General features: G+C 43.3%; 1 protein-coding gene across 1 annotated transcript; it reads left to right on the top strand.

Annotated features, from left to right (window-relative positions):
• The first annotated feature begins 8,119 nt into the window (after positions 1-8,119).
• On the top strand, positions 8,120-14,390 carry LOC127342296 (uncharacterized). The gene is made up of 6 exons (XM_051368226.2): positions 8,120-8,432; positions 8,537-8,741; positions 12,466-12,952; positions 13,035-13,139; positions 13,231-13,618; positions 13,715-14,390. Exons 1-6 carry the CDS (start codon positions 8,195-8,197, stop codon positions 14,203-14,205), a joined length of 1,914 nt encoding a protein of 637 aa, XP_051224186.1. The 5' UTR covers positions 8,120-8,194; the 3' UTR covers positions 14,206-14,390.
• The last annotated feature ends 992 nt before the right edge of the window (positions 14,391-15,382 follow it).

The raw sequence follows: 15,382 nt of genomic DNA, 5'->3' as shown, positions 1-15,382 counted from the left end.
TGCGTGCTTCATCTCGGCGATCGTTTTGGCATTTTGCAGTGGGGTTGTTTTCGTTTGAATTTGTACACGGGTTTCCCACTGTTTCTATCCATCCAACCATACTATACATCGGTCCCGTGCAGTTTTACATCTTCCAATTTTTCATAATTCAAATAGCAACATATTTGACTTCATGGAATGGTTTCTTGTTGAGCATGTATTACTTGTGTACTGTATGGAAAATAACAAACGAAGCGTGAAAATACAAACCATTGACCGTGGCTATACCGCAAAATAATAAACTCAATAAAAATCTAAGCCAAAACTAATTTGACTTATTTGTATATGTCAACTAATCTAACTGAGCAACAATGCATAGGAAAGGAACACGTAGTGATCAAACCTTCTTTGAGAGCATAAGCTAGAACACAGAACCCAGAGAAAGCACATGAATTTTACTTCATGGTGTGTTGAATTCCAGACGAACCTTTCAAGGGAGATGATACTTTGTTTGAACCAAACAAAAAAATTCTTTACAAAAAAAAAGTCCGCAGGATTTTCTACTGATTTTTTAAGGGCTTATTTGATTCATATTTAGGAATTTTGGAGGATTTTTTTATACCTTATACTATTGTGCGTAAACTTGTTTGAAATTAATTGTACAACTAAGGAAAATCAAATGTGGCTATGGTTGCAATCCTCAACAAAAGTTTCAGTTCAACCTCATGGAGTTTTCCTTTGTTTACATGACAACAATAGCAAGCATATAATCTTTCAAAAAGTTCATGTGTTTTTTATGTGTTTCCATCGATGTGGTTTTGTTTATATACAAATAAATGATCGCCTGACATATATAGCTTAAAAATGACATTGCATTACTATTTATTAATTAAATTCCTTTCAATCAATGTACTATAATGAAATCGATTAGCAAATACATCTAACCTCGTAGTAGTTTGGACTGACTCGTGTATAAAAATGGTGTATGCAAGATTCTAAAGAAGACCCCTACCGCACAATGACACTTAAGTCACAATAATTTTAGGAGGAAAATACCATAATTTTAGTTATGGCACCTGTCATACAATCACATCACGAGTCATGGAGTTATGTATGACAGGTGATGTGATTGTATATTTACTCCAAGCATATTAGGATTGTCTATGTTCTTGTACAAAATTAAGAAGCTAGGCTCTCTGCACTAGTGATTTAATTTTGCTAAACTTCACACTCTGAGAAAAAAAAAGTATTTATTCACCAAGTATGTGTCATGTTATCAAGACGTACTAGTGTATTTTTTGTTGTTATATTTGGTTTTCTATTTGTAGTTTGTGGCTCCTCCTATGTTATTTACATTACTTCCAGATGTTTTATATATGGAGTGTGTATGCAAACATGACCTCATTATTCTTTGAGGAAAGCAACATTTGCTACTAAGCATGGACGAAACTACATGGGTACATGCATGTATAAATAATTAAATATACACCCATTTATTTTGGCAAAAGGCTTGTAATATTTATGTCGGCTCATATATAAAACATCAATTATACGTTAAATAACATAAGGACATACAAGTAAAATACAATCTTTCTAAGTATACATATTGATTGCATGCTGGCTCCGCCACTGGTATCGAGGTGGCATCAAGGGTGGTTGTCCGGAATCACACACTGGACACAAGATTTTTTTTGGTGCTTTCATCTATTTACTCTCTTCGATTGCTTAGTTTATTTCCCCAAAATACTAAACCTTCATTTTGGTGTTCAATTCTGTCGCATGAAACTAATCATTTTACCTCAGCCATGTACTTTTGAATTTAAGTCTGAAAAAAAAGCATGTACGTACATTTTATACGTACGTCCTCTACCTATAAATTGTGTCAGAATTTTTGGAGCGCTAGCTAGAGTATTTCCACATGAAAAAAAACAGTTCCTAATCCTTGTTACGATCGGTCGAGGGGAGAGGAATCGTCCCTTTTTTGCTCGGTTGGAAGAAAAATGGTGATTCGAGTGTTCAAATCATGTGCTCCGAATTGTACTCTCGTGCAGAAGCAAAATTGCAAAAACCATCAGCCAAAAGATGGTTCACGAACGCATGGCGACTGGGCAAGCAACGCACGCCGACGACGACACGGCGGCATGCAACGCCGGCGACCAATCGAGGCGACCAAGAGCAGAGCAGAAGATCGGACAAGACTGGCTTGCGTGGACGCGTTACCCTGTGGACGCGTCGCCACGTCAGCGGATGAGAGGCTTCTGTTACCGGCACACGTGGCCGCGAGAAACCGAGACGCCGCGACGCGGGCAGGATAAGCGCCACGACATGCAGATATGCTTGGGCCGTGCCCATACCGGGCTGTGATACTGTTTTGGGCCATCCTGCTCCGGCCACGTTATTATTTGTTCCGAAACCTTGTGCAGGATTCTCATGTAAGCCCATTCATTCTTGGTTAGCCCAGCAGACGGTTAACGGATGCATGCATGCTGACCTGCTTTGGTTGATGAGTGCTTTGCTTCCACGCGTCGATCAGTCACTGTCCCTCCATTCATTTTTTAATATTTTCTATGCGGAAACATTTTAAAACTATGATTATTCCCTTACGCCTTTTTTTGTACACATAAATATTTGTAAAAGCAAATTAGATGCATGCGAAGTTGTTTTGGTCCATTAGTCGATACGCGTTGCATGTGCAATATTACTATTTATCCAAAGGCTCCACACACACACTTCCATAAGTGACATCCCATTTGCTGCGGCTGAGGCCAAGACGTGGGAGTTCGCGGCAACTTCCTAGCGCGGTGATATTCTAGAAAAAACTTCCTCGATACATTCACGGTAGAGAATAAGGGAATTTTAGTTGCGTCGCTGCGCTAAAGTGCATCTAAAAGTTTATCGTGGGGCACATGTTATCAATATCTAAATTTTGTATCCAATTCAAGACACTTTAGTAGTGTGTCCTTGAAGAAGTTACTAATTCTCAATACCTCAGCCATGGTTTGGAGTCTCGGGAAAAAAACTTGGTATTTAAATAGCACAAATTTCATAAGTTTGGGCAAGATGGGAATAAAAATGACCGATGCAACTTAAAGGTTCTTTGGGAAGTAAAAGTTTGACAACAAGAAATTAGCTAGGTCCAGTATCAAAGCAATGGTAGTGCTCATTTTGGGGTAGATGTGGCCAACCTTGCTGCTAGTCAAGGTGGGTAGCTATACCGTATTGGCGACATGAGCGTTGTTGGGCTCCGGGTCATGCGAGTTGTTCTCCACGGATGTTGGTGTCAAGACTGTGGTTAATGCGTAGAATGACAGCCTAAACACATGTTGGCCAACGCTTACATGCACAATTTGCAATTCAGTGTTACAAGAAACAACTCTCATCCTTTTGTACTAAACTTTTTTAGTTTTTACAATTAAAGTCCATTCTATCAACATATGATAGTCAACAAAATTAACTATGCAGTAATGCAACTAAAAAGATACATTAAATCTTGTTACATAATTATTACATCGACTATTAAAATTTTCAATTACATCAAACTTGAAGCATATATTGCAAATTAAGTGGTTTAGTAGTTTCCTTTTGGCAGCTTCTTAAAAACATTTGCTTAAACCAAACTCTTGTACATGAGTGAAAACTAAAAATGAATATAATCGTAGGCCTTCAAAGAATAATTGTAACACTCACTTGAATTGAAGATATATTTAAGTGTTTCTGTACTCCCTCTATCTTGGAAAAAAACTGCTAAACTTTTTCTAGATACGGATGTATCTATGACTAGAAGGGTTTTATATACCTATGTATCTAGACAAAATCGAGCACCTCTTTTAAGGAAGAGGGAGCCACCTTTTTTTTCTAGATATCATGAAAGGAGCTCTAATTTAGTAGGGGTTTCTAGAATGCATAAGATGGCTACTTTAGTGTAAGTAAATAGAAGATATAATAATTAATTTTTTTTACAAAATTGTTGCCTTCCTCATTCTATAGGTCAGATCCTAGAATATACATGTGGCCAGATATGCATTTCGTATTTCTAGGTTCAACAACCAAATGTCGTCTCGGAACTCGCGTGCATACTTTGTTATTTGGTTAGAGGTCTACTTTTTTTTAGATAAAGGAGCATCGCCCCAGCCTCTGCATCAATTGATGCACACGGCTTGCTTTATTAACGAAAGTATCCAAAGTACCAAAAATCCAACAAATCTTACTACAATCACGGATCAGCTAAGGTGGCTACATGAATCAGTCAATAGAAAATAAGGCACACAGGCCCTCTATGCATTTGCTAATCTATTAAGATGTCGTCACCCAGTAGCATGGAAAAAAGAAGTCCTGAGCAACCACTAGCATCCGGTTGCATCCAGTAACCATATTCTCCCGCTGGTCCAATGGGAGAAGGAAAACCCATTGTTGAATTGAATGAGCAGCTCGCCGGATAACCTGCAAAAAATTGATCCCGGTTTGTTTGTTAAAAATAATATCCTTTCTACTTCGCCAAAGCACCCAACACAGGGCTGAAACTCCAATTCTGATTTTATGTTTATCATTTTTTCGGACTCCATTAAGCCATCTACCAAACATATTAGTAATATTAGCTGGTGGAGGAATGTTATAAGTTAAATACACCATACGCCAAATAATATTTGCAAAGGGACAAGCAATGATAAAATGATTAACATTGGAATCACAAAAACGACACTTTTGATATCCATTCCACTTCCGTTTGCTAGATTATCTTTAGTTAGAAACACCTTATACTCAGAAACCACATAAATTTTTAATTTTCAAAGGTACCTTAAATTTCCATAGATATGTGCGCAGGTAAATAGCATGCCCATTCATCAAATCCATATAAAAATACTTAACAGAGAACAAATCCGAATCAGTAAGCTTCCAAATAAACTTATCTGGTTCAGTTGTTAAATTTACAGTCATTAACCGTTGGCATAGATGTATCCATTGTAACCATTTGTTATCATTCTGGTTAGAGGTCTATTTTGCATGGAAGAACTACATACATATTCCTAGTTTGGCCTTCATGATTCAGTGACGGCGAGAGAAGTAGGCACACTCTTTTCTAGCGCTATACAAAGAGACTTATTGTACTACCATTAATTGTTAGATTAAAACGACATATAGAACATATGATCAAGCATGGTCAGCAGCTAGAACACCATATGTTTACTAGCAGAGAGGGGTAATAGATGCATTACAAAGCACTGAAGCTGTCATCGTTGCCTGTGTAAGGCATGCTTGATCCGTAGTCAATGTAGGCGAAGGAGTCAGCGATGGTGTGAATCCACACCGGTCTACAACGGGACTGTTCTAACACCAACACCGATGGCATATAACTTGATTTTCCTGTCGCTTCTGGCCTCCCTAGATCAGTAGGGTGGGGAGTGTAAGGGGGAGCAGGTTTAGAAAATTGTGAACTCGTGTGGTCAATCGCTGCCAGGCTCCCCTCCTTTTTATACGGCGCAACGTGACAGGGGAACCAAACCATTGTGTCTGTTTTGGTACCCTGATCAAGGTGCTTGCGTTGGCAACATACGAAGCCGTCCTATATGTTTTTTTGTGGACTCTTTTGGCGCAATGTTGATTGTCTTTTATTTATTTTAAACAGAAGAAAAGGCAAGGGCAAAATACACACATGCTCGAGGTGTTGAGGGAGGTTATAGCGCCAATTTGGTACAAAGGAAGAACTTTGAATCCTACAAATCCCAGAACAAGACCAAGTATGATGGTAAAGGAAATTTTGATGGAAAGAACAAGGACTCGCATCCTACCAACTTCAAGAAGAAGACTGATAAGAAGAAAAGGGTATGTCCTGTCTGTGGTGATCCTGATCATTGGGCTCCCAATTGACCATACCACTTTGACAAGCATGAACAAGGGAAGATAGGCAATACAACCAATATCATTATTAGAGACACTGATATGAATGATGTTAGGTATGATATATTTTATACAGTCATTTCAGTCATTTCAGTATGTAATTCTCCTGAATGGTGGATTAACATAGATGCCAATGTATACATGTGTGCTGGTATCTCTATGTTTCTTATGATCAAGTCGCAAAGACTCCATCCGTTTTGATGCGCACCGGCTTGCGTGCTACTATTTGTGGTGTTGGTATGGTCGATCTGAACTTCACTTTGGGAAAATCGTGCGTCCGAAGAACGTGCATCATGTCCCTTCTATCAATAAAAATTTGCTTAGTGGACCCCTTCTATGTCGTGATGGCTACAAGATTATCTTCGAGTCCAATAAATTTGTTGTGTCAAAATTTGGAACCTTTGTTGGTAAAATCTGTGAGTGCGGAGGCTTGTTCTGCTAATTTTTGTTAGACGTTTGTAATAAAGTTGCTAATCATATTCGCACCAATATTGAGACAAATAATTTTAATACTGAGTTTCACTACTATCAAGGGTTATAAGTGTCAAGTGTGTGTTCAAGCTAAGCAACCTCGCAAGTCTCATACGGGACTTAAAGAAATCGGCACCTCTAAAACTTATACATTCAAATCTTCTAAAATCAAAAGATGAGATATTAAATTTTTTCAAAGTCAATAAAGTTGAAACAGTAAAACAACTTGATTGAAAGATCAAGTGGCTTAGGTATGAAAGTATTTTTGTGATTTCTAGGTGAACCTTTTTTGTTTCAATAAAGCAAAAGCGGAGGCTTTTTTTTGTTGCGACGAAGCAAATTTGAGATTTTACCTAAAAATGGACACGCTGCGAAGGCCGAGGCTAGGAGGAGCCTCTGAAGGATATCTAGCGATGTCCTTAGAGCATCTCCAATAGCCGCTGCAAAATGCGTCAGCATTGTAAAAACCGCTGATTTAGCACTTGTGTCTCGCTTTTTGTGCGCTTTTTGTGCTCTAACAGCCGTAAAATAGGACGCATTGTAAAAAATGGTTACTCAAGCGCGTAGAAAAAGAAAAGTCATCGCGGGAAAGATCAATCGTTCGCCTGAAACGTCCGTGCGCGCTCTCCTTCTCACCACCCCTGCAGCCGCCGTGGCGATATTCCGACGATGGACGGCTAGAACAGGACTCCGCCGACACTGTCAGCGCCGCAGCATCTTCCCCATCAGCCGCCACCGCTCGCAACTCCCCTGCCGCCGCGCCAAACGCTAGCGTTGGGCTCGTCCGCGGTCTCTTCGCGCCGTCGTGGCCCTCCAATACGATCGGAGGCGTGGTACCGCCAGCGCCGGATGCGAAATCGAGGCCCGCTACGTCGAAACGTCCGGCGAGCGCGGCCACGACGGACGGCGGGCGACGACAAGGGGAAGAAGGGAAGGGCAGGCGCGTTGAATCCCGGCGTGGCGAAGACTGGCATTGCACGGCGAGTTGTTCCACCTGGCGCTCCACAGGCACCCCAATCCGCGCCACCGCCGCCTCCTCCACCGCCTGCACCGCCATCAACATCAGTGGCATCGGATGCGCCGGTGCCTACGCCAAACATGTATGAGGGAATGCCAACAAGGTATATTTATTTTTTTCTTTTGTTGTTAATGTCCTTGTAGCATAGATGAAGACACAAATGAATAAGATGAATTTGGTTTGGTCATTGTAGAATAGATGATGGCACAAATGACTGTTGATTATTATTCATGTGTTCGGTGAACTTTATTTGTGATATGTTGGTTGTGTTGAACTATGTTTCGGGTTTAGACTATGCTATGTTGGTGGATCAACTATCTATGTTTTAATTTTGTGATTTGTTGCCTTATCGATCCATTTGATCATCTTATTTGTATAGATTTTTTTGTTGTTTGTGTAGCGCCAACTAGACGCGAGCTGTGCATTTTGCAGCGGCCGGTGAAGCGCTTCTTGCCGCGCGGTGGAAAATACAGCTCCTGAAAAACCTACCGCATCGTGGCCCGCTGGAAAATAGAGCACATAAAAAACCTGCCGCATTGTCTCGCGGGCTGCAAACACCTCATCCGGCGCTGTAGGCCGCGTTCCGAAAACTATTGGCATGGACATTTCATACACCATCACAAACCCCAAATCAAATAAACGTGGTCGTTGGAGCCTAGTATTTGAAATTCGATACAGGCCCTTGCCAGGGCTTGGTCGCTCAACTTGGCACATAAATACGCACGGATGGGCAAGCGAAGGCAGGGTCGACCGCTACAACCTTCAATGCTCGCATTGGCAGCAGGTCCATAAGCTAGTTCGCCACAGCACCCTGCACCCAAACCCTGAACTATGGGGTTCTCCGGTGGCTGCAGAGTGAGCGTTTTGCTGCTCTTATCATGGAGTAGTAGTTGCATTTTGATGGCGGCGGCGGGGGCCGACTACGCCAAGTACAAGAACCCGAAACAGCCGCTCAACAAGCGGATCGACGACCTGTTGGCGCGGATGACCTTGGCGGAGAAGATCGGGCAGATGTCGCAGATCGAGCGCGAGAACGCTACCGCCGGCGTCGTCCGGGAGTACTTCATAGGTACGTTCTTCACAGAATCACAGGGTGTGTTGAACAGTTGAAGCGTAAGGTATAGCATCCTTGAATCGTACGTATACTTAACCATGAACGGTCTCTGGCTGCAGGAAGCGTGCTGAGCGGCGGCGGCAGCGTCCCGTCGACGAACGCGACGCCGGAGGCGTGGGTGGGGATGGTGAACGAGATGCAGAGGGGCGCGCTCTCCACGCGCCTCGGGATCCCGATGCTCTACGGCATCGACGCCGTCCACGGCCATGGCAACGCCTACAAGGCCACCATCTTCCCACACAACGTCGGCCTCGGCTGCACCAGGTACCTGGTTGGATAACTCACTTGGATGAGTTTTCAGTACACGATGAGATCGATGCGATGCACTAGTTCTAATTGAATGGCAGATTGTTTAAGTCTTGACAGACAAGCCCACGTACCTACTCCAAGTAGTTTTGTCTGCTCGATGGCCAAAAAAAAAAAAAAAAAAATTGGAAGCGAGAGTGTCGATGGAAATTTTATCCCAAGATTTCAAACGAGGTACCCACGTATCTCCATATGCCTCGTGCATTGTGTAGTTGACTTGTAGTAGGCTGGTAGCTCTCAGTAGAGTGCGTACTTTTGTAGGACGGACTCCACAGAGTCTGTTTTTTAATCCTTTTGAAATCAACATTTTAAAGTTTTAAAAAAATCTGAAAAAAACTGAAATGTAGATAACGATTACTTCTACCTCTGTAAAAAACCAATGCGAAATATTATATACCCGGGCTGTATAAAAATGACAAATGTTGGCATGACTGCCGTGCGATCATCTATCTCCCGGTGGTAGTGGTGCACGCCACCATGAGCGCCGCCCTGTGTCGATTACAAATTACCGTGGAACACCTAAATTTACGTTTTAGAGGTAAAATATTTACGAGATTCTATAATTAAAAAAAGTTCTGATTGAACCCATGACACACCTACACCCCAAAACTTTTGAGTTTTTTTAATATCTCTCAAACAATAAAACTTGTGCAAAAATAGTTCAGATTTTTTTGTGCAATATAGTTTTTTTTTTAAATAGAAATAAATTATATAAATATAGTATATATTTAATATTTTAATGTTAGAAAAATCCTAAACTATTTTCCCCATATTATATCTCAAATGGTCTACAAACATTCAAATTCAAAGATTGTACTGTTAAAAAGGAGAATTTGTTTGAGAGGAAAAAAAAGGCTAACACGGATCATGATGCACCTATGAACAACCCAGCCCGGATAGGGTCCTTAGAATCTCAAAATCTAGAAATACCACTAAGGGCATCTCTAACAGATCCTTTATATTTCAGCCCCTTATCCGGCCAAGTATCCTATAGAGGAGTATATTTACTCGTAAAAAGCGGTTCCTAATTGATCTAAACTTGACTCCATAATTTTTTTCCAAATCAAACTATTCAAAGCCAAACACATGCAAACCGGTCTAATAAGTAAAATAGATGAATATGAATGAATAAAACTTAAGTTCACAGACCAATTTATTCAACACCAAACAAATTTCAGGGTTCAAATAAAGTGAATAACTCGACTATGAAGTGTTGTGGATTAATAAGTGATGCTCAACAAGATCATCTTCAAGTGAGTATGCATTCGGGTATTCGACGCGATGTGCGCTTCAAGGAATCTCTTAACCATGTTTGCATCATGTTATGGCTCAATAGGATCACCATTGGACATATGTACCGAGAGTTCTCTTCTCCCATGTCGCTCTCTTCTTCAATTCTTATGTTATGCAAGATGATGCAACATGTCATTATTTTTCGTAGGTTTCCAATACTTAGTAGAGCAACGAACAATGGCAAACCTCTTATGAAGCACATCAAAGCCCTCTCCACACCCTTTCTTGTCAACTCTTGCATTATGGTGAACTGAGATGTCTTGTGTGTCTTAGTCCTAGGACGAGGGATTGTCTTCACAAAGGTGACCCCATGGAGGATAGATGTCATCTACAAGATAGTAACCCATCATGTATTGATGGTCATTCACTTCATAGTTGCAAGCTGAAGCCTCTCCCCCAACAAGCTTTGCACTCGAACACCCATATGCAAGCACTCAAATAACCATGGTACACTTTTTCAATGGGGTCGCAGTGATCTTCCCCGATACAGTGCTCCTCAACTTAAACCAATCATCATGCTTCTCCATGACTTCTGCAATAGCGAGGAAGAGACTCCTATGCATCCGAAAGCACCAGAGGAAAAATACTTCTCTGGATAGGTTGCATCAGGGTTGAAGTAATCTCTCATAAGCTTGGCGTGGCCCTTCGCTCCTTCTGAGTTGATGTACAAACGGCTGAATTGTGATCCTACTCTCGGCCGGCAAATCTCGTATTCAAGATCACTGACATGGCCATCTCGAAGTCACCGTCGTCTTCTTCTTCCTCCTCCTGTGACCAAGAGTCGTCGAAGATGAACTCCCTCAACTTCTTCATCTACATTATACAATTACCTATGTTAAATTTAATAGACAAAACCGAAAACAAGAAAAATAGTAGGCAGAGGAGGTCAGATTGTTCGTAGAGCTAGTGTCGAAGCTGCATGTTGGCATGAGGGTTGCAAGACGACAGGCGGGGCTCGGTGTATGATGATGCCACTCCAACATCGGTCGTCGGTTGTACGCGAAGCTCGTCGCGATAAAATACGTTAGTCAGGATTTCGCTGATCAATCACCATTCCGGCGGCGCTAGCTCCGTAGCCAAACAATGGCATCTCTATCCACCATCTTTTCTGTTTTGCACAAAATTGAGCTCGTCGTGGCTGCTTTTGCACAAAGTCAGAGAAATCGATGCGGCGGTGGCGACGGAGATATAGGTCGACTTTGGTGATAGCGGGGTGTTGCGGGAGGGCGGCATAGGGTGCAATATGTTGGGGAAGGCTTTTGGTGGTCAACGGACATGTCGCCGGCGGTGTAACATGGTGGAGGGGGAGAGCGCTGGCACGGGTGGGAGAACCAAAATTATACTCGGCACAGTTGATGTTGAGTATATCTACTCCTTTGCAAGACCGACCCTTATAATATTTACTCCTCTAAACATTTTAAGGTTTTCGGCTAGGTGCAATTTAAAGGAGTAAAACCAAAATTTTACAATGACCGATTATATAGATAGTTAGATACTCCCTTGATTTAGTCTATATTCTAGAAAAAATGAGACAAACTAGTATTGCATTTATTAGTAGTACTACTTAGATATGTAAACAACCAATTCAAGCTATATCAAAAATAACAACCACCAATAAAGAGAGCAAAATCACTTCGTTTTCAGTGTTGTTGTTGACTAAGAGCAACTCTAATAGTGTATTTAGTTGTTGGCTATAAGGCTAGTCATAGTGCTAGTATCTTAGGTAGTATCATGCATCTTAGGCCACAAAAATGCCGATGTAGCATCTAATTAATAATGAGAAATAAGATTAGAGTAACATAGGTGGATACTGTATCATAGTGCATGTTACGAGAAAAGCTAGTGCTAAATAGATCTTGTACACACATTTTGTATTGGAATTCTACAAAACAATAAATTTAGAAGATTATGATACTACTCTATAATACCACTCACTATAGTGATAGTATTATAGACAAGTATCATATTGATGATACTACAATATGATACTATGCACTATGACCAGCCAAAGAAAGATGTCATGTTATCTATAGCCAACATGTAGCTGACAAGTACAATAGTTGGCTATAAAAATATACTACTTTCTCAATGAATGGGTCACATTTCATTCACACAATTTGATTAGGAGCACATGCTAGAGCTAGCTTTTGCATAAGAGCTCACTTACATTCTCTCTCATCTTCTCTCTCCTCCAACTAAACAGAAACATGTTATTTTAATCCTTGTAGCCAACTGACTAGGACTTATTGTACTTGCTCTAGAAGCTATAGTGTATAGTGTAGAGTATTCAGCTAGAATATAGACTATTTTAAAATGAAGGGAGTATGCTCTAGACTCAAAATCTGCAATGCAGCGTGCCAGCGTGTGTGAGTATAAATTGCTGGTGCAGGGACCCGGAGCTAGCGAAGAAGATCGGAGCGGCGACGGCGCTGGAGGTGAGGGCGACGGGGATCCCGTACGTGTTCGCTCCGTGCGTGGCGGTGTGCAGGGACCCCAGGTGGGGCCGGTGCTACGAGAGCTTCAGCGAGGACCCCAAGGTGGTGCAGCTCATGGCCTCCGTCATCTCGGGCCTCCAGGGCGAGATCCCCACGGGCAGCCGCCGCGGCGCGCCGTTCGTGGCCGGCGGCGGGAAGCGCAACGTCGCGGCGTGCTCGAAGCACTACGTCGGCGACGGCGGCACGGCTGGCGGCGCCAACGAGGGCGACACGGCGGCCACCTTCCACGAGCTGCTCAGCGTCCACATGCCGCCCTACTACACCGCCGTCGCCCAGGGCGTCTCCACCGTCATGGTCTCCTTCTCCGGCTGGAACGGCGCCAAGATGCATGCCAACCGTTTCCTCATCACTGACTTCCTCAAAACCACGCTCAGATTCAGGGTTTCTCTCTCTTGATTTCTCTCTGCATCCTGCAGTCTCCTTCATTTCATAGATTATGTTAAGAACCTTTCGATCTCTTCAGGGTTTCGTGATCTCGGATTGGGGAGGGATTGAGAGGATAACGACACCTAAAGGTGCTGACTACATGCTGTCCGTCAAGCTGTCGATCATGGCCGGCATTGACATGGTGAGTGGGTACTGATCACGTGTCCAGTTTTCATCACTGCTACTGTTACTGTGAGTGTACAACTTAACATCCGGCCGATCACGCCTTTCAGATCATGATCCCGTACACGTACACGGAGTTCATCGACGACCTCAGCACGTTGGTGAAGAACGGCACCATCCCGATGAGCCGGATTGACGACGCCGTTCGTAGGATCCTCCGTGTCAAGTTCACCATGGGCCTCTTCGAGAACCCCTACCCCGACAACAGCCTCGCCAGCGAGCTTGGTAAACAGGAGCACCGCGACCTGGCGCGGGAGGCCGTCAGGAAGTCCCTCGTCTTGCTCAAGAACGGCAAGCCCGGCGAGAAACCGCTCCTGCCGCTGCCCAAGAATACCGGCACCATCCTGGTCGCCGGCAGCCACGCCCACAACCTCGGCTACCAGTGCGGCGGCTGGACCATCACCTGGCAGGGCGTCGGCGGCAACAACCTCACCAGCGGTAAGGATCAAGATCGAAACTGGTACCGTACACGTTCTTTTCAATAATCGATCATCTGAAACTCACTGCTAAAATGATGGGGCCGCACGCACGCAGGGACTACGATCCTCGACGGAATCAAGCGCGCAGTGGGGCACGGCACGGAGGTGGTCTACACCGAGAACCCCGACGCCGGCTTCATGCGGCAGAACGAGGCCCGCTTCGACTACGCCGTCGTGGTCGTCGGCGAGCCGCCCTACGCCGAGTCATTCGGCGACAGCCACAACCTGACCATCCCGGCTCCCGGGCCGAGCGTGATCCGGGACGTGTGCGGCAGCGTCCGGTGCGCCGTGGTGCTGGTCTCCGGCAGGCCTCTGGTGGTGGAGCCGTACATGGGCGCGATCGACGCGCTGGTTGCGGCGTGGCTGCCGGGGACGGAGGGGCAGGGCGTGAGCGACGTGCTGTTCGGCGACTACGGCTTCACCGGGAGGCTGGCGCGCACGTGGTTCCGATCGGTCGAGCAGCTGCCGATGAACGTCGGCGACGCGCGGTACGATCCCTTGTTCCCCTTCGGGTTCGGGCTCCAGACACGCGCGTACGGCCGCTGACATGGCTGAAAGGTTTGCAGTAGAGTATCAAACATGTAATGGATCTAGTAGTTTGAGAATTTGTGATTCTGTATCATCAAACGAGAGATCATCAAGTTAGAGCGTGATCCAATCCAATGGAGCTTTTGGATCAAATCATCAAACCTTGAGTGCACCCCTTGCCCCTCCCCACCAGGTTTATCCAAGTTTACTAATCACGGTTTGAATAAATAATTACTACCATTTGATGATTTGATGATTTGATCTAGTAAGGTTTACTAATCAAACCTTACAGTTGCACATTTTCTTAGTAAGTTATAAATAATTACTACCATTACAAAAATCACAAGATCACAAATCGTCGTGTTTAAGTTTCAAGATTTGGAACTTGGTATGAAGCCAAAATCTTTTATGATTTTTGTACCATATTTAAGTTTTTCAAAAAATACATGTGGATACTTGTATCCAGTCTCTACATCCAGGTTGTTTCCATGATTTTTTTGAAACTTATAAATACGATTTTTGCTAGGTGTTTAAAAGTGGGTACCAGTGTACCAGGTCTGAAAAATTCGTCTCTTTTATAGAAGGAAGGCTCCAAAAAATCCTCTTAGTGTCCATTGGCAGGCTATACGACAACATCCTCAAATAATTGCGAAAATTTGCTACAGGATACCGTTATTTTTTGGCATTTGCTCAAACACACCGTTCGATTATGTCTTTGCCAGATACCATTACAATTTTATGGCACATTTGGCAGAACACGCCACCTAACTAAAAACGAAAAGTTTTGCACTTTTGCATGGGATGAGTGCTTTTGAAGACAAAGGGCAAAACTTTCCGTTTTCAGCCAGGTGGTGTATTCTAGCAAATGTGTCACAAAATTGTAATGGTACCTGGCAAAGACATAATCGAGTGGTGTGTTTCAGCAAATGCCAGAAAATAACAGTGTCCTGTAGCAAATTTTCCCCAAATAAGTCGACCTACAAAACAACTACACAAGCATGGCACGTATGTTTTCTAGGATCTCGTTAAGCTTTTGATATTGGCCTCCCTTACTCTTCCGGTCGATAGTAGCATCCATCGGGTCACCGGTGAGCCCCCACTAGTAGAAAAATGGGCTTCCGTCTAAGTTTTTAGTACCGGTTCCCTTACGAGTACTAAAGGGTGCATTAGTACCAATTGCTTTGCCCAAACGATC

The sequence above is a fragment of the Lolium perenne genome, chromosome 3 (genome assembly GCF_019359855.2).
Source record: "Lolium perenne isolate Kyuss_39 chromosome 3, Kyuss_2.0, whole genome shotgun sequence".
NCBI classification, from domain to species: Eukaryota; Viridiplantae; Streptophyta; class Magnoliopsida; order Poales; family Poaceae; genus Lolium; species Lolium perenne.
Note: the sequence above shows the minus strand (reverse complement) of the source record. Positions and strands in the feature narration are given on the sequence as shown.